We start from the raw sequence: 24671 nt of genomic DNA on the forward strand, positions 1-24671 counted from the left end.
ACACGTGTTGTAAACGACGTTTTTTAATACAATTGCGAAAAAATAATAAATTAATATATCATTAGTAGAATCATACCACCAAACTAAACCAAAACCAAAAGTACCTATACAGCCCGCGATACTTGAGCTGCCGCAGCCCGCGATACCTTCATACTCGTGCGCGCCCCGGCCGCGGCCGCCGCGGGCCCGGCGCGGGTTGGTCAACGACACCTCCTCATAACTCATGAGGCCCTGGTACCTGCTCCGCGCTAAATTCAATTTTAACTGCGTTTCGAAAGTATAGTTTGGAACTAAAAAGTAAAAAGCACTAGTTCGAGAAATTGAGCTTCTCGCACGCTACGCAGCCACAAAAAGTACCACTTTTTGAGCAACTGTATTAAAAAGTATTATTTATTTATTCATTTTAAACTTTATTGTACAATATAACAAATAAAGTACAAATGGCGGACTTAATGCCTAAAGGCATTCTCTACCAGTCAACCATCAGGCTAAACAGAAACAGTAATAGGTGCAGGCATTGAACAAAAAAGCAGAATAGGTAACTTAAAAAAATATAGCGATAAATAATACACACTACCGAAAATAAACTTACATATCCAAAATATACATACTATAATTTTATTATTCACTTAAAAGTAAAACTAAAAGTAACTAAGAATAACAACTTATAAATAATAAAAATTAAATAATACAATACTATAATTAAATAAACTTACATATACGAGTATATTACAAAGTAAGTTTAGTATTGTATTGTTAAGTAAGTAAGTATTGTGTGTTAAGTATTGTATACAAAGTGATATAATCAAGCTTTTCACTGTATTTATAGTAACTTAACATGCATGCAGTAATGAGTTCTATAGTTACATCAATTTAGTCATGACACGGCAGTGTTGCTGTCTCTATTGCACGCATATAAATATATTGCTGTCAAACTCCCACATTGACATTGACAACCGGCATCATGGGCAATAGAGATAGCAACAGGCGGGCAAAAAAAAAAGGTAAATGTACGAAAATCTATCTGCAAAGCGTCTCTGCTTTTATTGTCCACGCTCTTTAGCTTTAAAAACATACTTCAAAATTTCTAGTGCGTGCCATTTTAACATAAGGAAAAAATCCACTTCTAAAGAATTTAGAATTCGCAATTCACACAAAATCAAGTCGAATCGGAGAAAATAAAACGGCGAAAGAAAATAATTTATCCCGAAGACGGAGACTGTTATAAAATTTTCAGCGCGTATAAATTCATTATGCAGGGAATTGTCGAATATTGTCGCCAATCCGCTTTCTCAGAATAGGGAGGGGAAATACTTATTTGTGCAACAAGAGAGGAAAGTTGGTTTTTCTTGCGAGTGTTTATTTTGAGTCCCGAGAAAGCGAAAGATTCTAAGGTAGAATCTTGAGCGTAGCGAGGGACTCAAAAACAGGAGATGTAAAATAACTTTGCTCTCGTGTTGCACACATAATTTTTCACCTCAGTAGTGAGAACATATTAAAGGTTAAAATGTATTTCGAATTACACAGAATAAACAGAAAAAAAAAGTATTATAATATGTACGATACGATAAGATACGATACTTTAAGTTTAAATTGAATTTATCGCATTTTCTTTACGATAACCATAAATATAATACTCTTATAGTTAGACCAAAAGAAAAGTCTGCAGAGATTTTGACATCACACGCAGTGCCAGTGTTATTTATACGTCATAATTTCATAGAAGTTTGACGTTTAAAATAACACTTGCACTGCGTGTGCTGTCAAAATCTCTGCACTTTTCTTTTTTTAACTCTAAAAGCGTAAATTGCGGATGCGGATATTTTACAGCATCCCTTGAAAGAGGGTGGATTCCCGCGCTGAGGTGCGTGTCGGGTGTCGGGACAGTCCAACGTTGGTGCGTATTTAAGGGATTATTGGATTATAGGGATTTCACGGTTTAAGTTAAATCAAATTAGCAGGAAAATATCACTAAAATGATATATAACATTCACATTACACAGCATTAAAAAAATAACTTACTGTAACGTATGTTAGGCACTAATGAACGACGACTGGTCTGGCCTAGTGGGTAGTGACCCTGCCTGTGAAGCCGATGGTCCTGGGTTCGAATCCCGGTAAGGGCATTTATTTGTGTGATGAGCACAGATATTTGTTCCTGAGTCATGGGTGTTTTCTATGTATTTATATATTATATATATCGTTGTCTGAGTACCCATAACACAAGCCTACTTGAGCTTACTGTGGGACTTAGTCAATCTGTGTAAGAATGTCCTATAGTATATTAAAAAAAAAAAAAAAAAACACATTTTTAATATAAATAAGAAACTGTATTTCCACTCTTCTAACTACTACATCTTAAATCTTTGTTCATATACCGTTAACACTAATTGTGCTTAGATACGAGGTAAGCTTAGATACTGACATTGAATTGTGACCTTTTGACAGATGTCAGATACGTAATATACTGAATTCATAGGAAAAAATGAATTTAAAAAGCGTTCATAAGCAAGTCTTGTGATGATAGACATACCTATAGGTATTACTTCGTAAAGACCGGCCTTACGAGCATTACGAATGGGGGCGATACATTGGAGTCAAAATCGCATTTAGTTACAAAAGCGCGCTCAGTCGTGTGGCGAATTGCGCAGAGGAAAGGCGTCACCATTGGTGTTAACAAAGTGTAATGCATACAATTCCGACCGAACACCGACGCCTTCCCGTACGGGTAGTGTCACAATAATATCAAAACTTCCATCATCATCTGAGGCATTACAGCCGCGGGTGGGCCTTATCCTGGTCAAGCAAATCTCTCCAGTCCGATCTGTTTGTGGCTTTCCTTCTCCAACTTTTCACTCCTAAGGTCCTGATGTCCTGGTATACGCCGTCCAACCATCTAAGCTTGGGCTTTCCTTTCCCTCTGCGGTCCTCCGGTCGGCCTTCTAGAAGGCGTTTGGGTACTCTGGCCTCGTCCATTCGTAACACCAATATCAAAACTTTAACAAATTGTTAACATCAAAATACTGCTTCTGTTAAAACTTATCTATCTCTTAAATCTGTCCAAACTTTTCAGTATGCCACCATTCTTCACACTCACGTAAAATTCAATTTGAGAAGCTCACGTGCACTCGAAACTCGACGTTCCAAAACGTCACCACTAAAAGGAATTTCCTTACAAATACATCTTTTGCATGAAAAGGGTTTTTATTCTTATTGCATATAGCAATTCGCCTCACATTAAACAAAATAAGGTGATCTCCTAACCTAGCCAAAATTACAGTGGTTGATAGAAAAAGGAATTTCATCCACATATAAAACAATATTTACTGATTGAATAACTTTAAAGTTTAAACATTTCTTTGTAAAAGAAGTTTTTGAAGTAAAACTTCTTTAGGCGCGACTAAGGCGTAACTCAGGTTTTTTTCTGACGAAAGTAACGCTCAGTAGTGACACACGCACAATAGGACACACGTCAGTGCCAACATAGCGATAAACGTCAAAAAAGTTTTAGGTACTTCTATGGATGGTATAGAAAGGATCGCAGTCTCTTATGGCAGAATTGTTGTAAAAGCGACCGCGTTAAGCTTTAAATAATAGTTCCTAATCTCTCCGGTGGCGCTAGTTAGGCTCTGGGACATGAGTATAACATGAACCATATAAGGCAACAAATAACCCGACCAAATTACGTAGGTTGTTTTTGGTAGTATTTCGGTGTATGGTGGCGCCGCCTAATTACTGTTTTTTGATGGACACTTTTCATACATAGAGATTTGGCTCCTTTATACAGTCTCCATGGGTACTTCAATCGCGCGTAAAGATTACACGCACACACTTTTTTTTAGTGTTCTGTGCAAAACTTTGACAAACGGAACGCTTATGGGATCACTTCGATCTTGCAAATCAGTTAAATGCGTTTTTCTCAGAGACCGTTTGACATAGATACCTAAAATTTGAAACAGTTATAGCAATTACCACCACTTATATTGTAAATAAGTCAAAACCGCTTATTTCTTATTTTAGGGGGTAATTTAGGTGGTTGAGAGGGGTAACCTGTTTTTTATTTGTAAGAATCGAGTGGGGTACCATTAGAAAGCTTGCAAAAAATTGAATCGTTGGACTGATTTTGAATTTTTTTGATTGTGGTGTGGTGATTTTCGATTCAGTCGAAAATCATTTGATGAAGTAGGTACCTGAGCCTACCGCGAACCACGTTCGACGTGTTGCCACTCTGTCACACTTACGTACGAATTTACAAGTGACAGAGAGGCAACACGTCGAACGTGGTAGGCCCTTAGTCGAAATGGCAATCGTACAGTCGAAAAATTTGTTTTCCGTACCATTTCGTACCTTGTCTCAGTGACAATCAATATGAAAGTCGCTAGGGACCTCATACTATTGTAACTATGACAAGTTACGATATAATACTGAATGCTACTAAAAGTCACGGAACATGTAATGTATACAGGTTTTCTTGTAAACGAATTTTCGCCAAGTAATCGAAATAACAGCAATATCGCCTCCGCACAAGTTTTTATTGAGTTATGGCAGAAGCGAAGCCACGGAGCTGTTTGGGAATGGTAATCCTTTATTGTACCACCTGACTGAGAGGTTGTTAAGGCTGATGATTCAATGGAGAAATAATAAATAATAGAAATTTAAGGTATTTTGACAAGAGTTTAAACAACACCGCAGTGGATCTATAATAAATTAGATAAATATCTAAAGGAATGCCAGGATCTTAAAACATTTGAATGAACTATAAAAACTAAAAATTACTACATTCAACAACAAGTATGACGGAGTATGATGTAGGTTTGGACCCGGGTATGTCCATAAACTACGTCCGGACCCGGGTATGTCCTTAAACTATGTCCAAAAGAGAGGTATGGGCACTGCGAATGACATCTCGCTTTGTGTGGTAGGGCACAGGACAGCGGATGTCATTCCAGATCTAGAGCAGAGCCCAACTGGGGAAGTACCTCCACCTTACAGAAAACCGCAGCCAAATAACACTAGACCCTACTCATAGTGTTGTGTTCCTGCCGGTGAGTAAGGTTGCCAGAGCTCGAGGGAGAGGAGTGTTAGGGTCGGCAACGCGCATGTAACTCCTCTGGAGTTGCAGGCGTACATAGGCTAGGGAGACTGCTTAACATCAGGCGGGCCGTATGCTTGTTTGCCACCGACGTAGTATAAAAAAAAAGGTACATTACATTTACCCACAACAAAAACCTTACAGAGCTTACTGTGGGACTGGTCGATCTGTGTAAAATTGTCCTATAGTAATTATTTATTACTGCTAGCCACGTCCAATTAAGCCAAAGATAGATATAACTCCGTAATAGATGAATACAGTCTAAGGAAAAAACGTGCCTCGAAAATCAAGAAAATTTGATTCTCGTTCAGAGGGCGCTACTAGTTTTGGCCTACAGTCGTATAGATGGCGTTGACGGTTTCGTTTGTTATTTAACAATTTTAACGCATATCAGTGAAAGAACATGGGTCAAAATCATAAAAATAATTAATGCAAATAAAAAAAATCATTTATCTATATTTAAATACATTCTATCGTATTTTTATAAATCTTCATTTTTAGTTTTAAAGTGTGTCGACAGATGGCAGTGAATTTACTGGGGTTACAAAATTTACTATGACAGTACCGCTCTAGTATAAGTTACTCTATGAATTAAGCCGAATATGGGCAATCAGGGGAAGTAATTCGTGTAGTTTTGTAAATTGGTACAATTATACATCGTGGTGTCCAGATGAACATTCTTAAAGGAGGTGGGGGGTGTGCTGAGGGTCTGGGGGGGGAGTTGAAGTAGGTCATATTTATTTTTACTCTACGATAAATACTTTAGGAGCTACAGGATGTTTAAGCTAACTTAGAATAATTTTGATAAGCAGGTTGTGCTTATCAAAAATAAAAATAAAACCGGCCAAGATCCCCGAGGACTTTTAGTATATTCATCTGGACACCACAAGGTATATCTGTACCAATTTACAAAACTACACGAATTATTTCTCCTGATTTTATTAATTTTCTTGAAGTATACGCCATAAAACGAATGTTGAGTGTAAACGCACCTTTACTCCATTCTTCCAAAGTATTTCTCGCAGATGTCGGCCACAGGCGCCGTCGAAATATTAAAAAAAACTTTTGAATAAATAAGAAGTTTCAAAGTTTTCAGTCTGACAAGTGGCGCAGACTGTTCTGTGATTTACATTTGTGTTATTGAAGAAAATAATTACTTTTATTACAAAATTAAAGCTAAAGTTAAACCTGGAAATAAAATAAACTATAAAATTTACTTACCTACAGAAACAAAAGCAATTAAAAGAAAATAATTGGCATTCGAGTTTCAGTGGGACTATTTCGCCAGTGTCAAGGTATTAGACAGTAAGTAGACGACGAGACGAGCTGTCAGTGTCAAAAGTCACGATTTTGGTTGAAGAAATGTCACTTTTGACGCTGGCAGATAAGTATCATATCGGAAACAGATCGAAAACTAAAACTCGAATTGGCCTGTAAGTTTGGAGCATCAAAACCGGATTTGGTTTGCCATGTCCGTTTTTGATGAGTAAATGTTAAACGTACAGTATGACATGACACAAAGTTTTGGATATGTCACAATTTTTTTGATAATTTTCTGTTAACAGAGCTGCTATGGTAAAATGCGGATATGGCACAACATTTAAAAAAAATAAAAAGTTTGCCAATTATAGCACATTTTTTGTTATTTTAGGAATCATTTAAAACGATTTTGCTCAAAAATGGATATGGCACAAACGTATTCTCAGCCGACGTTATGTCAAAATGAAATCTAAATGATTTCAGTCGCTCGTACTGGTCGAATTAGCCTCATGCATGAAGTTTATATTTGAACGAAATATGTTTTATTCGGATGTTTGTTACCGTTATATCATGTTACAAATGCATTTCCGTTTTTAAATTACCATTTAATTACTTAAAATTATAAATAAAATGTACAAAAATTTGCCCGCGAAAAGCTAGTGAGCGAAACGCTCGAAACGCCACGTGACGTCACGCGTTCGACAGATTAGTGTCATTGGTAGCAAACGTTAGTTGGCCCGCCCAACGTGTGACGTCATCACGCTCTGTCGAATTCGCGCCAAAAATTATGAGCGTTTCAACCGCTCAAAAATTTTCAACATTTTAAATATTTTTTAATAAAATAATGTTAAGGTTTACAAAAGTATTTTTATCATTTCCGGTGTTCCAATGATATAAATTATGAATCCAAAAATAAAAATAAATTCATGCATTGGCGTCCTGAATTATATTCTAGTGCTACGGCGTAGAAGCGTAGAGATATCTACAAGCCGCGTAGTACTCTACGGTTAAACGTGATATTCTGACACATACAGGTCAATTCGAAGGTACACTGACATCAGAATTATATTTAACTGATGTCATACAGTTATCGTGCATTTCGCTCGAACGTACATGTATAGGCACGTACACGTACAAATATTATGAATCAATCATTATTCTGACGTTAGTGTACAGTCGAAGGCAAAAATATCGGTCCTGACAAATGGCTCAAAAATATGTGAACACGACTTTATTGTCTAAGGTGTAAGAGCGTACACATATTTTTGAAACTTTGGGAATGTATATAAATTTATGTCTTTGACTGTACGTTCGAATTGGCCTGGTATTCGACTCCTCAGTACGTGCTGAATGTATGGACCCGCCTGTACATGTATTAGCGCGGGCGAGACGAATAATAACTAAATAACATGATATTGTCTTCGGTTACCGCGATAGTTACTCATGAAATAAAACCCCGAGTTTGTTGCCGGTCTCATATTGGGATACCCTCCTACAATTTAGGAGGGAATTAAATCTTCTCGGGTCCGTGGTGTAGGGTTGGAGCCGGCGTAGTTTTTATCGCGTATATATATATATCTTTACTTGAAAATAATTGTAGTGTATAACTAGCCTTATGAACCGATTTTACATGTACAACCAGCCTTAAAGTTTGTAGTCTATGATTGTTCATTATTTTAGTATGTGGGTATTTTTGCACTTTGTAATTTGTCCTCAGTCACCCGTTGACCACGAACGCTGTAAAGGGTTCGAAACGTCGGGATGTATTATAAATTCAATATACGCGATATAATCCGTTTTCATAGTTTTATTTCATAAATAACATGATTCAAATATGATTCTGATGTCAGTGAAAGTTCGAATCGGCCTGTTCATTTAATATTATCTGTTAAACTTAGGGAACATAGTTGCAATATTGGATTACTTATAATTGGATGGTTTTACGGTATCTAATATTTTATTTCCTAGAGACGAAACTGCTTATTTTCCGAGAAATGTTTCTAACCTTATCCAATAGCTCTTGAATAATGTATCAGATGTTTAAAACAAGCCGAGCTTTGAAGTCAAACATCTAGAGTGTTACATATACTAAAGCTTACAGAACTTTCAACTCATGGGAACCAATAAATAAATAAAACTAATAACTAATAAACTAATTCTAATCTAATTTCTAATTCTAATTTCGTGAAAGCCTTTTTAGCTAAGTATGTAGGAATGTTATGAATATGACACTGATGAAACTAGGATTTTACATTGCAATTTTACATTTTTTTCTACCATTAGCCTACTTATTATTATACGACATCAATAAATTAAAATAATAACTATTAATAATAAACTGACAAATCAATTCAATTAATCATTTACCAATATTTTATTTATGACGATATATTCTTAGATTTAGTTTTAAGATTTGCGGTCATTTATTTTATTTTAATTTTAATTGATTACTAATAAGTAAATGTAATTAGCCTAGAATAATATTACAATTGTGTGCCCTTACAGGGTGTCATGATCTGACTTTATATTATGTAACACCTATTATGTACATGACAATACAACAAATAAATGATAAATAAATGGAAAATAAATGGAAATGGGATGGGATGGGATGGGATGGGTGCCGCGTCGCATGGCACTTTCAGTCAAAAATCCGAGGGTGATAGGGCCAACGTTTTATGAGCGTCTAACTACAACGTTGCGAACAGAACCATCTGACGAAGCATTTGAACGCCAATTGAGATCCTTCTTATTGGATAATCCATTATATTCTGTAAAATAATATATGGAAATGACGTCTAATATTATCAATAGATTCAATTAATTATATGATATGATATTGCTTACCTATTCTTATATTGTAATGCATTGTACTATAATTTGACGACCATTACGAGATACCTAGGTATAACTAGCCATATTGACATCGTTTTCGTGACCATGCTATTATTGACATCGTATATTTATTTCCCAACATTTATTTGACTTTGTGATGAATTTTTATCTGTATTGACATTTGTATATAATAAGTGACGATCATAATATAAACTCGTATAGATTAAGTTAAAATAATTTATAATGTAATTTAATATTATGAAATAAATAAATCTAAATCTAAATCATAGATTTAAGCCACTGTGGCATATAGTCATATTGGCTAGAGGCAATTGCTCGGTTTGCAGTAGCAATAGCAACAGCCCTAGTCTCCATTGTCTCCAATTACGTTAAGCGAAAGCGAAACAACTTTAGGCAGAAGTATCTCTCTGAGAAAGTACTTGAGCTAACATTGTTAGTGCATTAAGGTGGGTGTTTTTGTGATGTTTTTAAAGTAAATACATTTTATTAAGAGTTTCTTAAAGTATTTTTTTGGTATTATTTTTTTAAACAACAAGTTTTGATAACAAAACTTCCGTGAGACACAGACATATTATTCATATTCATTATATTTATTGATAAAGCTAATTACACGTACAGAGTACATAAAATAAAATTACAAAAGTAAACATCGTTTAAACTTAAAATCAAATCAAATACATATATCTTAAAGCGAAAAAAAAAACGGAAATACAATAATATGTCATGTCAGTCTTAATTATACATTAAAATATAAAATATTTAGAACGGGTCACTCAACAAGCCAGTCTGCGCCGGTCCGTCACCGTCAACGCAAGCTCCTGATGACACTCCTCGGTACGGAGTGAAACATGTCGAGAGTCAAGAAAGAGTCAAGATTCAATATCGCGATTTCGTGGTTGGCCCCACAGTAAAAGATGTTCAATATGACCTACATATGTGACGTTTTCAAACAAAAGGTACCACATTGTCGCTTGTTGATAAGGTTGATTTCTAATTGAAGCTATATGGAAATAGCGCCGTACTGACAAGCGACAATAAGTACCCTTTTGGTTGAAAATTTGTGGTTAGTAGGATGATAGGTTTATCAGCAGATTGGCAGCCTGGTTGAGTCGTACCTGCAATAACGAGCACGTCGATGAGAGCGAGAACGGCGAGAGAGACGAGGCTGGCAGGCTCGACCCAGCGCACGTCTTCCAGCAGCGCCGCGCATGCTGTCTGGTAGATTAGTTTTGGTACTCTCTTGGATTAATATTGTTAATTGGCTTTTTAGTTGGCTGATTGATTGGTAGTTTGATTGGTTGTTTTGATGTTCGATTGGTTGTGTGGTTGGATGATTGGTGGATTGGTTAATTGGTTGGTTGTGTGGTTCGTTGACCGATGGTTTTGTGGTTAGTAGGATGATAGGTTGATCAGTAGATTGGCAGCCTGGTTGCGAGTCGTACCTGCAATGACGAGCACGTCGATGAGAGCGAGAACGGGTGAGAGACGAGGCTGGCAGGCTCGTCCCAGCGAACGTCTTCCAGTAGCGCCGCCCATGCTGTCTGGTAGATTAGTTTTGGTACTCTCTTGGATTAATTTTGTTAATTGGCTTTTTAGTTGGCTGATTGATTGGTAGTTTGATTGGTTGTTTTGATGTTCGATTGGTTGTGTGGTTGGATGATTGGTGGAGTGGTTAATTGGTTGGTTGTGTGGTTCGTTGACCGATGGTTTTGTGGTTAGTAGGATGATAGGTTGATCAGTAGATTGGCAGCCTGGTTGCGAGTCGTACCTGCAATGACGAGCACGTCGATGAGAGCGAGAACGGGTGAGAGACGAGGCTGGCAGGCTCGTCCCAGCGAACGTCTTCCAGTAGCGCCGCCCATGCTGTCTGGTAGATTAGTTTTGGTACTCTCTTGGATTAATTTTGTTAATTGGCTTTTTAGTTGGCTGATTGATTGGTAGTTTGATTGGTTGTTTTGATGTTCGATTGGTTGTGTGGTTGGATGATTGGTGGAGTGGTTAATTGGTTGGTTGTGTGGTTCGTTGACCGATGTTTTTGTGGTTAGTAGGATGATAGGTTGATCAGTAGATTGGCAGCCTGGTTGCGAGTCGTACCTGCAATGACGAGCACGTCGATGAGAGCGAGAACGGCGAGAGACACGAGGCTGGTAGGCTCGTCCCAGCGCACGTCTTCCAGCAGCGCCGCGCATGCTGTCTCGTTCAACGAGCGCATAGCGCATGGTCAGCGCAAGGGGGGGTGTGTCAGGTCGCCATTGGTTCTGGAGACAAAGACATGTTTAGGTTAAATATTTTATACCTAAAGACGTAAATATACTTATATTACTCAATAAAAAACGTTTCTTTGACAAAATAGTCCCAGTGACAGACAGCATACGATGTTGAAATATAAGTTCGAGCTCCACATTCAAATTTAACAACTTGTTACGATTTTCGCATGCTCGCAGATCGCCCAGTACCCGTACCATGACAGTGTTTTGACACTGACTAATACGCTAACATCTACAATTCACTTTCTATACATCTTAATCGCACTAATATGCGAGATGCATAGAAAGTAAGTTACGTTCTCGATAACTTTTATGTCAGTGCCAAACGTAGCCACACATTGGCGCATAAAAAAGGAAGTGAAAGTCGTGTGTGAGATACACACCAATTACCAAGTCGATTGTCTAAGTCACATCAAAACCACTTCATAACCATAACAAATTGTTACATTAGAATCAAGCTTCGATAAGTTTACACAATTTACAAAACCTTTCATGTTTCTCAACCTCGTGAAACTGACCCATAACTCAACTATTGAATTACTAGCAAGGGATTGTGTACAAACTTTCAAGGGTAGTTTTAGATTGAATATGACCTAGCCCTGCGTTTAGCGAACACCAATTAGTTTGTAACTTGATTGTGAGAAATTTAAATTATAAAAAGACGCATCAGCTGCAGTGTTTTTTTAATTCAAATATTCTTTATTCATATAGGCCTAGCAACAAGCACTTATGAATACTTAGTTAAAACAAATATATGTAGAGGTTATCATAAGCTAATCGTTATATAATATTGTCTTCGGTTACCGCGATAGTTACTCATGAAACTATGAAAACGGATTATATCGCGATGTATATTTTTTTATCGCGTATATATATATATATCTTTACTTGAAAATAATTGTAGTGTATAACTAGCCTTATGAACCGATTTTGCATGTACAACCAGCCTTAAAGTTTATAGTCTATGATTGTTCATTATTTTAGTATGTGGGTATTTTTGCACTTTGTAATTTTTCCTCAGTCACCCGTTGACCACGAACGCTGTAAAGGGTTCGAAACGTCGGGATGTATTATAAATTCAATATACGCGATATAATCCGTTTTCATAGTTTTATTTCTAATCGTTATCAATTAAAATCAATATCCATCATCTTCCTCGCGTTTTCTTCGGGTCCGCTTGGCAACTTATCCCAAAAATGTGTGTAGGGAACCGCTAGTTTCTACGAAAGCGACTGCCATCTGACCTTCCAATCCAGTAATGATTAATTAATTGGGTTCCCTCACGATGTTTTCCTTTACCGAAAAGCGTTGCGTAAATATGAAATGGTATATATAATGTATCATTAGTATATAAAGTTCTTGACATCCACTGTTTGGTGTGGATTACGGTAAAAAAATGGAATCACTAGTTCGCAAAATCGAACTTTGTTAACGCTAATTAGCCAAGTAAATTTTAAGTAATTTTTTATTAGCCAAGTAAATTTTAAGTAATTTTTTTTAAGTTTTTTTTTATACTACGTCGGTGGCAAACAAGCATACGGCCCGCCTGATGTTAAGCAGTCTCCGTAGCCTATGTACGCCTGCAACTCCAAAGGAGTTACATGCGCGTTGCCGACCCTAACACTCCCTCGTTGAGCTCTGGCAAACTTACTCACCGGCAGGAACACAACACTATGAGTAGGGTCTAGTGTTATTTGGCTGCGGTTTTCTGTAAGGTGGAGGTACTTCCCCAGTTAGGCTCTGCTCTAGATCTGGAATGACATCCGCCATCCATTTTATTTTGTTTGACATTTAATGATGATTCTGAATTGCTAAGATTGACATCAATTTTTGACATGTTTTTGTTTATACATACTTATATAACGATCTTTATTGGGAGAGAAAATTATTTTAATTTATTTTGTATTTTTTAGTATGTAATGTTTGACGATCATGATAAGAAGATAAGCATAATTTTGACATTGATGCAAATTTATAGTGTAATTTTTATCCTAAAATAAATAAATCTAAATCTAAAGTACCTGTAACTTTTTGAGCAATGTAATTTGTATGTAATAAAAAGGTTTTTGTTACCCGTGGACCTTCTAGCCCCATAAGTCCACGTGCTACAAAGTCCTTGTTCCACGAAGGGTAAGAATCGGTGTCGAATTACAGACCCAAAGTTTGTAATTTAGTGTTCAAGCATATAAGGTCACGGTATGGATAAGTATCAAGGTATAAGCGGCAGCGTTTTTTCGCTAAATAATAGATGCTGAGCCCGTTCCTTTTGTCGCGCATGCCAATTTTTTATGTTATTTGTAAATATATTCCTATAATTTATCTTTTATTGTGTGGCAATAAACGTTTTCTTATTCTTATTCTTAATATGTGTTTATTACAAACCTGCTAAGAAACAGAAGTCAAATACTACAACTATGATTCACAAGATCAATACGTAGCTCAGTTCATCTCCAGTTCACAGATTTAATTAAGGTAGCTGTAATACAAGGCAAAAGCGTTACGTAAGCGACATTCTCGTAGAAGGCCCCTACAGCCAGTTGATCCTTTAGTGTGTGTAGCTCCTAACTTAAAAAGCAAATTTAGTGGTATAGTCTTTCGATTTCAAGCGGGCCCCGAACTGCAAAAAGAGTCATGTAATTCTAATTGGCACCTCAAACAACCAGTGTAGGTGTGCTCTCCGAAAACGCGCCTTTGTTACGCATCTCGATGACACGGTCATTCTAAACTGGTTCTGTAGGGTTCGACTCGTTAGCACTCAATAACCGCAGAGAGACTCGCATTATATTTTTCCATTAGTTCATTTTGAATCTTATTCCAATTACCATAGAGCTGTAATTCATTAACCGGTTAAAGTGATCCAACCATTTTTTAGGGTTCCGTAGCCAAATGGCAAATGGTCTGTCTGTCTGTCCGTCCGTATGTCACAGCCACTTTTTTCCGAAACTATACGAACTATACTGTTGAAACTTGGTAAGTAGATGTATTCTGAGAATCGCATTAAGTTTCACACAAAAATAGGAAAATTAAAAAATATATGATGTACATTACCATGCAAACTTCCACTTTGTTTGAACGAGATCTAGTAAGTAGTTTTTTTTATACGTCATAAATCGTAAACCGCAACTTACCTTTCACTCATGTTTCGCGTAAAAAATACATTGTACGAAACCCTCGGTGTGCGAGTCCGACTTGCACTTGGCCGGTTTTTTTGTACAGACACGCGCCGCTTTACTTAACAATAGACAAAGGATAAGCCGTTCGGGGCCCGCTTGAAATCGAAAGACCATAATACGCTTCCTCGCTTGACTCGGGCCGCAAAACTCGTCCCTAATTAACCGTCTAGCCCCCGGCCTTTTGTTTGGCTTTGTAATTACTTCACAGAACTCTATTTTTGATCTCGTGACAGTTGGCTAAATTAGTTAAGGCTTTAATTGTACTGCTATCTGGCCCAGTCGTAGACTATCTCGCTCGTGTAGACTCAACATTACTTTAACCACTATTAATAAATTTTACCACATTTCCTGAAAGTTCAAATTATATTGGACTTTCGGGAAATGTGACTTGTCTTCAAATTAATCATAAACGTTAGATTAATTCGAATATATTTGGATTTTTTGGGAAAGCTTTTAGATTCCTGCGGCCTGGACAAGGGTTAGGTAAGCCTCATGTAAAGGTGACATTTGGATGACAACTGCAGCTGCATTACCGTGGCACCATTACTGCTGCGGCGTTGACGCGGGCGCTATCACTGAGTGTCTGTTAATAAACTGAGTGATGGTTAAAAGTAAACTTTAATAGCTAAAAACATAACAACCATATAAGGCTGCGCATGCAGTAAAGGGTTAAGTAGGTAAGTTTAGGTTTAAGATAAAGTAAGTATGAGATAAGTTAAGTTGCATATCAACAGCTAACACAAACGCAAAGGAGCCTCGTCTGCCAACAAACCACTGTGTGGTTTGGCAGAAGAAAATATGTATTTAGTTGTAAGTAAGATCTTTGAATAAACGTTTATTTATTTATTTATTTATTTTTGAACGTTCTAAGCCTGGTAGTAATGCGGTCGCGAATGTCACTCATTCTAGGCCGCATCCACGCCGCAGTAACTCAGCTGCATTTGCCATCCAAATGTCACCTCAAGTATAAAGTGCAATCTTAACCGAGAGGCTTAGGGTGGGTCGCGAAGTTGGAATATCGACACAATGAGAGTCTTAATTCTTTTGTGGTGAGTGTTCCGAATCACCACAATCAAGGAGGAGTTTTAGCCGAAGGTTGCCAAGTTCCGGCGGTTCCGCGGCCAGTTCTCTGACACTGCGGGGTCGCGTAATACAACGCAACCATGATGTATTTTGCAGTTTTTAGTTTTAAAATATATTAAATTTAAAAGTGGAAAAATTACTGCCTTGGGTGAGACTTGAACTCACGGCCTCTGCTCAGTTGGCAGAGCGCTGGAGTATCTATCCAGAGGCCGTGAGTTCAAGTCTCAGTTGGCAGAGCGCTGGAGTATCTATCCAGAGGCCGTGAGTTCAAGTCTCACCCAAGGCAGTAATTTTTCCACTTTTAAATTTATTCTAAGCTTAATAGCATCGATCGCAGACGTTTCTGCTTGTTTAAAAATTTATTTAAAATATATTGCCTGTAATATGTATCCTAGTTTTAAGGTATTTATCTATTGGCTACTAGTTGCCAATAGATTCATTATGCTTATAATAACAGGTTACGATTTCTGGATTTTATGAATATGTGTTATTTTTGTTAAAACTTACACAAAAAAAAAAATTTTCAAAAACATGATATCTGCAGTCCTGAGTACGCGCATCCATCTTGCTCACGCTCACGCTCAGTGAGTGAGAGAAGAACACGAGCCATAATGTAAATGCATAAGACATAATTTAAATGCATAAGTATATGTTATGTAATTCTTTGTATAAATTAATCGATTAATACCACGGCTGTGGAAAACAAGCAAGTCCGCCTGATGGTAAGATTACATTGCCATGGTAGAGTGTACTCGATCCCATGGCGCCCTCACAAACGGCATGGAGGATGCAACGCCGGAGTGGGTTTAGTGGATAGGGCCAGGTTGTCCCTCCCCTCTCGCCAGTTGAGAGGGGACAGGAGCGGCGAGTCCCACACACCCCCCCATTCAAAGGCCTTATCGCGGCCGGGGGAAATAAAAAAAAATAAAAAAAAGGTAAGGTTACATGCGCATTGCCGACTCTTTAAAAACACAACACTTTTGATTTTCATAACCAAGTAACCGATACTTTAAATGTTTTTTAGGGTTCCGTACCCAAAGGGTAAAAAACGGGACTCTATTACTAATAAAACTCCGCTGTCCGTCTATCCGTCTGTCACCAGGCTGTATCTCATGAACCGTGATTTCTGTTGCCGCTACAACAACAAATACTAAAAAGTAGAACCCTCGGTGGGCGAGTCCGACTCGCCCTTGTCTGGTTTTTTTAATCGTAATATGTCCTATCCCTTATAATATATCTCTTATTCCAGTCAGCTACTTGTTGCACTTCTATTATCCCTTAATGAAATTACCTCGTCCTTTGAGCATAAAATTAACTGTTTTCTATTCGGCTCCGCTTCGCATTCGACTAGTTATATTAGTGCTGGGAAATAACGGTGGAACCTTTAAGGCTCACTACATTTAACTCTGTAGGGTGTAAACTGTTGATATGGGCACTGAATTCTCCATTTAATTTATTTATGCACTAGATGGCGCAGCGTACCGCCAGTACAGCTTAAGGCTGCACTGTCAGGGTCGCCATGTAATGTGGAGATTAGGCAAACGACTGGTCAGGTTGGAACATGAATGTATTTGTTGTTAGCGGCAACAGAAATACATCATCTGTGAAAATTTAAAATGTCTAGCTATCACGGTTCATGAGATACAGCCTGGTGAAAGACAGACGGACAGCGGAGTCTTAGTAATACGGTCCCGTTTTTACCCTTTGAGTACGGAAACTTAAAAACAAATCAAAATATTTTCATAAAATAATCTGAATTGTTCCTTAGTTATATTATATATCGTTACCCTGCATACCGTAGCAGTATAATTTAGTATTAAAAAGCTAGTGATATAGCCGAGGGATCTGACAAGCAAAATTTTACACAGAAGTAAGTTTTTAGAGTTATTGAGGTAAAAGGTAAAAATCCGCGCGTTGGCCAGATCTTAAGCCTTCAATAAGTCAAGGCGATGTACACAATCGGTTGTTCCATTAGTTAGACCAAATAGTAACATTTTTATAGTTTGTTATATATTCGTAATAAGCGCTGGTGCCTAGCGGTAAGAGCGTGCGACTTGCAATCCGGAGGTCGCGGGCTCAAACCCCGGCTCGTACCAATGAGTTTCTCGGAACTTATGTACGAAATATCATTTGATATTTATACCAGTCTCTTTTCGGTGAAGGAAAACATCGTGAGGAAACCGGACTAGTCCCAATAAGGCCTAGTTTTCCCTCTGGGTTTGAAGGTCAGATGGCAGTCGCTTTCGTAAAAACTAGTGTCTACGCCAATTATTGAGATAAGTTGCCAAGCGGACCCCAGGCTCCCTTGAGCCGTGGCAAAATGCCGGAATAACGCGAGGAAAATGATGACCTGTCTTAGGACTTAGTATCTCTGTACGTGGCTGACGTACGAGTTTGCGTTGTCTCATTTTGTATGAGATCTTGAGTTTCCAAAACGCCCCGCTTGGCGCGCTGTTCAAAATCCCATACAAAATGAGACATCGCATACGCTTACGTCCGTCACGTTATCGAATGAAATTTACACAAGGGGTCCTGAGGTCTGAAAGCCCAATGTTACTCACAAGTCTCACAACACTACTTAAATAAAATAGACACAAGACACGAAACGACTAATACAATGAGGAGAAGTAAATTAACATGGAAATTGCCTACACAAAAGATAAATTGAGGGCTTATCGTCCCAGAATGTAATTAGAGTTAGGTTACCTATACTTGATTGTAGGTGTTTATTTTTAGCGCTTACGTAATGCTAACGACAGACAGACGGACAGACGGACAGTGGAGTCTTAGTAATAGGGTCCCGTTTTTACCCTTTGGGTACGGAACCCTAAAAAACATTAACATTTTACAGTTTACACTGAATTTCCTCAAAACGACATCCCATAAAGCTACCTATATAAAATGTACAGATTTGGACATAAATATTTTTTTTATATAAATAAATTCGCGATAGACCCGTTTGTAAATGTGATTTAATAAATATTTTTACCATTGATTCAACAACATCGAATCCATTCAATGGCGACCAGCAGAGCGTTACAGATAAAATACTTACAGCTGACTCAAATTAGCTTTTATGTGTTCGTTTTAAGGTTCAGTTTAGCTTGGTTATGGTGGAAGGTTTTTTCAGAGGGTCGCACCTCCATTAAAGCTGGAGTTAATTGGAAAAGCAATGGCAGAGAAACGTGGTTACATTATACTGGTTTGTGTTGTGATTTTATTGACACCTTGTATTTTACTGAATTACATTTTATTGTAGATATTTTGGTAATTAACTTAAAAAGAATTGACTTGTAGGCATCTACAATATTTGTTTACTTAAACCTAACCTTTTTTTTTTACGCAGGGGTAAATGCATTTACGCATCTCACCCCCCGGGCTGGGGAAGCCGGGGGGGGTGGTATGTGGGAATTGTGGGACTCGCTCCTCCCGTACATCCTCTAACCAGAGGATGGGGAGGAGAATACCCACTAACATCCCCTGCGGCGTCACCCTCTCAGACGTTGTATGGGGGCATCATGGGCACTTAAACCTAACCTAACCTAACTATGTATTTACAATATTTACAATGTTTTCACTTGCCATATTTTCCTTTTTAGCCTAATTTTACATAATAAGAAAAAATAAGGCAAGTGCTATCATATAAAGTTACAAATCTGTAGAGAAATCTATATTGAAAAATCATTTATATTGTAAGGCATCTTTTTTTTTCAATACTTTTACTAAAGATTATGAGTATGTGTTGTCTATATTTTTGTTAAATCTTGTCGTATATTAAGCCCCGATGTCCTATTAAAAGGTCAAATTAAATTTTTGAACTATAATGGAATAAAATAAGGTTTCAAATTCTAAACGGCAAAAATGACTCAAGCTTGAAACCTTTGCGTTTTGAACATAATTAAATATACATAAATTTAATCGAAACAACACTTCGATCGACCTTAAACGCCGTAATAAAGGTAAACAAAATAAATTTACTGTACACGGGTTTAATTTAATGTGTTGGGTAAGTATAGGGTAATTTTGTTATGTATGACTGAGCATATTCTGCAAACTGGATACGTAGGGCATACAAAACAACAATAGGTTTTGTACAAAAAATAACTTATGTCTGTGTTTCAGAATATTTATTAAGATATTTGTTCTTGAGTAACAAGACGTACCTAATGTATTATTGCTAAAGAGCGAACTGTTCCAGATAAATTCCTCCTCCTTAAATAAATTTATTTAGAAGATGTCAAAGTGGAATTATCGTCTTAAATATCCCCAATCAATATCGTATAAATTATCCAATCTTCAAATCAGAGATAAGGCAAAAGCCGTCACTGGTAATCGATGGTGCCAAATTAATTCATTATTATCTTTTGAAGATCATTCTTATTCAGGCGATGGCGGGCAAGTTTTTGGGTCATACAAATCCAGTATTACTGGGACTTAGGAGCCAATTCGTTCATGCACCTGACATCAAATCGATATTAGAATTATATTGGATTCATATCAGTTAGCTGTCCTTCGAATTGGCATGTAAGTATTATCTACTCGTATATGAAAATTTAGATTTGTTTTTTAGGGTTCCGTACCCAAAGGGTAAAAACGGGACCCTATTACTAATGTCTGTCCGTCTGTCCGTCTGTCTGTCTGTCACCTGGCTGTATCTCATGAACCGTGATAGCTAGACAGTTGAAATTTTCACAGATGATGTATTTCTGTTGCCGCTATAAAAACAAATACTAAAAACAGCATAATATAAATATTTAAATTGGGCTCCCATACAACAAACGTGATTTTTTTGCTGTTTTTTCTGTAATGGTACGGAACCCTTCGTGCGCGAGTCCGACTCGCACTTGGCCGGTTTTTTTCTCTCCGTCTTTCCGTGGATTGGGAATAACATTCCATTTGGAAGCGTTTATTAGAAAATCGCGAGTTTAATAAATCCTCAGCACTGAATAATGAAGTGGCCGATTGGGCAGGCGTCAGTGGCGGACGCTAGCTGGCGCGGGTGCCCGGAGCGGGTGAGCGGGTTAAGAGGCCGTAGACGATTTTGGAGCAAAAATGTAAAATTGATAGATTTAGTCGTTGAAATTATACACGTTTTGTTACGTAATATCTAAATAACAAGTATTGATTTCTATTAGCACGTCTTCTCATCTTGCCTTTTAATAATGAGGTCGCGAGCGTGCGTCACCGGTAATGCATGAAGAGAAGGGGCAGTTTTTAAAAATTCATCAAAAAATCATGGTGGTAAATTATACAAATTGATGTATAAGAATAGTTTCAGCAAATGTTGTAGATTGTTTAAGTATCAAAATTACGTTAAAATTAAGTCGATTTTCAGAGAAATTGTCACTTGTTTTGAAGTAATTTCTGGAGAAAATCGATTTTGTCTAACTTTCATTTACACTACTTCAAAGTCATAATAATAAAAATGTAGTCTGATAAACGTCAAGTACAGGATATGTGTAATACAAAATTACCATGTTTAGCAGTCCAAACATTACGAAATTTACAAATAAGAGCGACAAAATCAGTGCTTTACGCGCGTTTACCTAAACGTCCATCAGAAAAGCAAACATTACTAAATTAGTGAGTCTGTTTTCAAAAAATTGATCTGATAAAAGGTAAGATAAGAAGACGTGCTAATAGAAACCAGTACTTGGTATTTCAATTAGGTAAGAAAAGGTGTAAAATTTCACGGACTAAATCTATCAATTTTACATTTTTGCGACTAAAATCGACACCGGCCTCTTAAAAAAGAATAGTACGTATAGTAAGTAAGTAAGTAAGTAAATATTCTTTATTGCACCAAAATTATACATTTTACATACATGTAAAACTACAAAGAAATATTTAAAGAAAGAATAGAACCAGGTAACAACAGGCGGTCTTATCGCTAAAAAGCGATCTCTTCCAGACAACCTTTGGGTAGTAGGAAATGTAGAACTCATACAAAAGTCAACAGGTAGTGCAAAGAGCTAAATATGGAGACTATTAAACACAAACACACATACTACAATTACTACTTATACATATAAGTATTAAATTTTATACAAATCTTAAGACATGGTTAATTGAAGAATGTTACTATTCATTAAATGATTTCTTTAATAATAATAATTCTTAGCAATTGACATATTTATTACATAATCTGACATTTAGTATTAATTATTACCTTATTTTTAAAATTCATATAGATTTAGATTTCAAAATAGCCAAATTGTTAATGATTTAAATTCTGTTTTTCTTGCTCTCAACTCTTAGATATGTTAATTGTAGATAACTTGTGTACATCATATTGCATGTTGTGAGAGATTTTAGATTTAGGTGTATATTTTGCATGCTGCAATTCAGCTAAATGTGTGATACTTTTTTGATTTATAATGTTTAAGACCTTTTTGTTAACCGCATTTAACGCAAATAAAGAGCTTACTTACTTACTTACTTACTTACTAAAACAAAACCTAACACACAAATAAATATACAATACAGTATATATATATATATATATATATAATATAGATATAGTACGTACTTACGTATGAGCAACGCTAAGTGGCGATGTTGTTAAAAAAAAACGAAAAACGAAAACATTATAAAACGAAGCTATGAATAAGGAACTCCATAGTCTCTATCGGGTCGTTGTTATAACGGATTTAACGTCGGTAAATAAAGGTATAATAAATTAGCGACAGACCCGATTATAAATATGATTTACTATTATGTGTGTCTACCACCAGTTTAGCACTGGCATAGAAAGAAAGAAAGAAAAGAAAGAAAAAGCATTTATTAGCACAACATAACAAGACTAAAACTAGAAATAATTAAACAGAATGAGGTTGCGCTAAATGGTCCTTACTCAGCTTGGTAGCCAACATCCCAGGTAGCAAAATGACGTCAAATGACGTCAGCGACGTCGTAATGACGTAATAATGCCGTCATTATGACGTAGCTGACGTCATTTTACGTCATTTTGCTACCTGGGATGGCACACTCCGCGCCGCTGATTTTCAGTAAGGCCCATAAACGTTAGCGCGAACGTAACTTAGTTTGCATATAAGTTTTTGGCTTAAATTAAATTTTTGGTACAAGCTTTTATCGCTGACTGTCCTTTTCTTTCCACAGGCAACTAATACTCATCGAGACAATTCTAAAAACCCCAAACACAATTAGGTTGCGTAACTGAACCTGTGCGCCATTTCTCTGGACCGATACGTGGCCGTCACCCGTCCCGTCAGCTACCCTAGCATCATGAGTAGAAAGAGAGCCAAGGCGCTGATAGCTGGGCTGTGGGTGTTGTCGTTTGTCATCTGTTTCCCGCCGCTGGTCGGATGGAAGGATAAGAAGGTCAGTTTAATATCATTTACATAAACAACAGAAGTAACAAAGAAAAAAGATTTTTGACAAAAAAAATATTCATGAGAAGCTTTTATCGCTGACTGTACTTTTCTTTCAACGGTCATCTAATACTCATCGAGACAATTCTAACAAAATGAAGTTGCGTTGTTTAATCACAGTTCCTATGACCAACTCCTGTCTCCATCATCAGATCAGCTCGATGGTACCATAATATTGCATTGTCACCCGACTTACATAATATATGTGTGCAAATTTTCAGTTTCATCGGAAACCGAAAAGTGGGTCAAATTTAACTTGCAAAATTTGACCCGTACAAACATGGTTACATAACTACATACATAATTTACTTACATAGTTACATTGCAAGCGCTGGTGGCCTACCAGCGGTAAGAGCGTGCGACTTTCAATCCGGAGGTCGCGGGTTCAAACCCCGGCTCGTACCAATGAGTTTTTCGGAACTTATGTACGAAATATCATTTGATATTTACCAGCTGCTTTTCGGTGAAGGGAAACATCGTGAGAAAACCGGACTAATCCTAACAAGGCCTAGTTCCCCCTCTGGGTTGGAAGGTCAGAGATGGCAGTCGCTTTCGTAAAAACTAGTGCCGTGGCAAAATGCCGGGATAACGCGAGGAAGATGATGAGGTACATTGCAAGTTAAATAAAAGCTTGTAATATATCTGGCTCGTACTGATATATTAGTACGAGTGAGATGTATTTTTTTTTTATAACCTGTAGTGTCCCACTGCTGGGCAAAGGCCTCTCCCTTTGATTTCCATGACTCCCGTTGTTGAGCTGTTTCCGGCCAGTTATTAGTGAAGGTGTCTAAGTCGTCACGCCATCTCCGCCTGGGCCTGCCACGTCCGCGCTTCTTTTGCGGCATCCACTTGGTGGCTATACTAGCCCACCTATCCGGATGCATGCGGCAGACGTGACCTGCCCAGTCCCACTTCAGCCTAGCGGTCTCCTCCCCTACGTCAGCTATGCCTGTTCTGGAGCGCAGTGTAGTGTGAGATGTATAGAAAGTAAATTACGTAGACGATTCGTATATGTCAGGTTTGACACTGTCAGTGACTTATGGTACGGGTAAAGGTCTATCAATAAGCGTGCCTAGTATTAATAATCCAGTGGTATCGACAGCGAAGGCCCAGCGGTATAATTAACTTCGCTACATAAGCTTCAGTGTACAAGCTTAGGGATGGGGCGGAGAAAAACCGGAAAATATCGTTTAATATGATTTCTATACTAAATCATCTACATAATCAGGGACAAGGGCACTTTTAAACCAAGGAAATGACCCATAGCTGTACGATATACAGAATACTTATACAAACTTAAAAGCGCTACTAAAATGGCAATTACATTGAATTATATAATTATTATACTATTTCATAAAGACGGGCCTTACAGGCACTAAGAATGGGATCGCTGGACTCGCTGGCGGCCGCTATAAAGCTCAAGTCACCACATAGTTTCTGGTTTTGCCTCTTTAGAACTCATGCAATATAATAAACAGCTAATGAGGTCTATCCATAAGCGTAGTATTAATAATCCAGCAATAGACAGCGAAGGCCCAGCGGTATAATA

General features: G+C 37.4%; 1 protein-coding gene across 1 annotated transcript in view; it reads right to left on the reverse strand.

Moving 5' to 3' along the window:
• LOC134750680 (octopamine receptor Oamb) overlaps positions 1-24671 on the reverse strand; it is a 164995-nt gene that overhangs the window by 41716 nt on the left and 98608 nt on the right. The window contains exon 2 of the mRNA XM_063685915.1: positions 11303-11466. Coding sequence (XP_063541985.1) covers positions 11303-11420 — 118 coding nt within the window. The 5' untranslated portion in view covers positions 11421-11466. The remainder of the gene's footprint in view (positions 1-11302; positions 11467-24671) is intronic.

This window comes from Cydia strobilella, chromosome 20 (genome assembly GCF_947568885.1).
Source record: "Cydia strobilella chromosome 20, ilCydStro3.1, whole genome shotgun sequence".
NCBI lineage: Eukaryota > Metazoa > Arthropoda > Insecta > Lepidoptera > Tortricidae > Cydia > Cydia strobilella.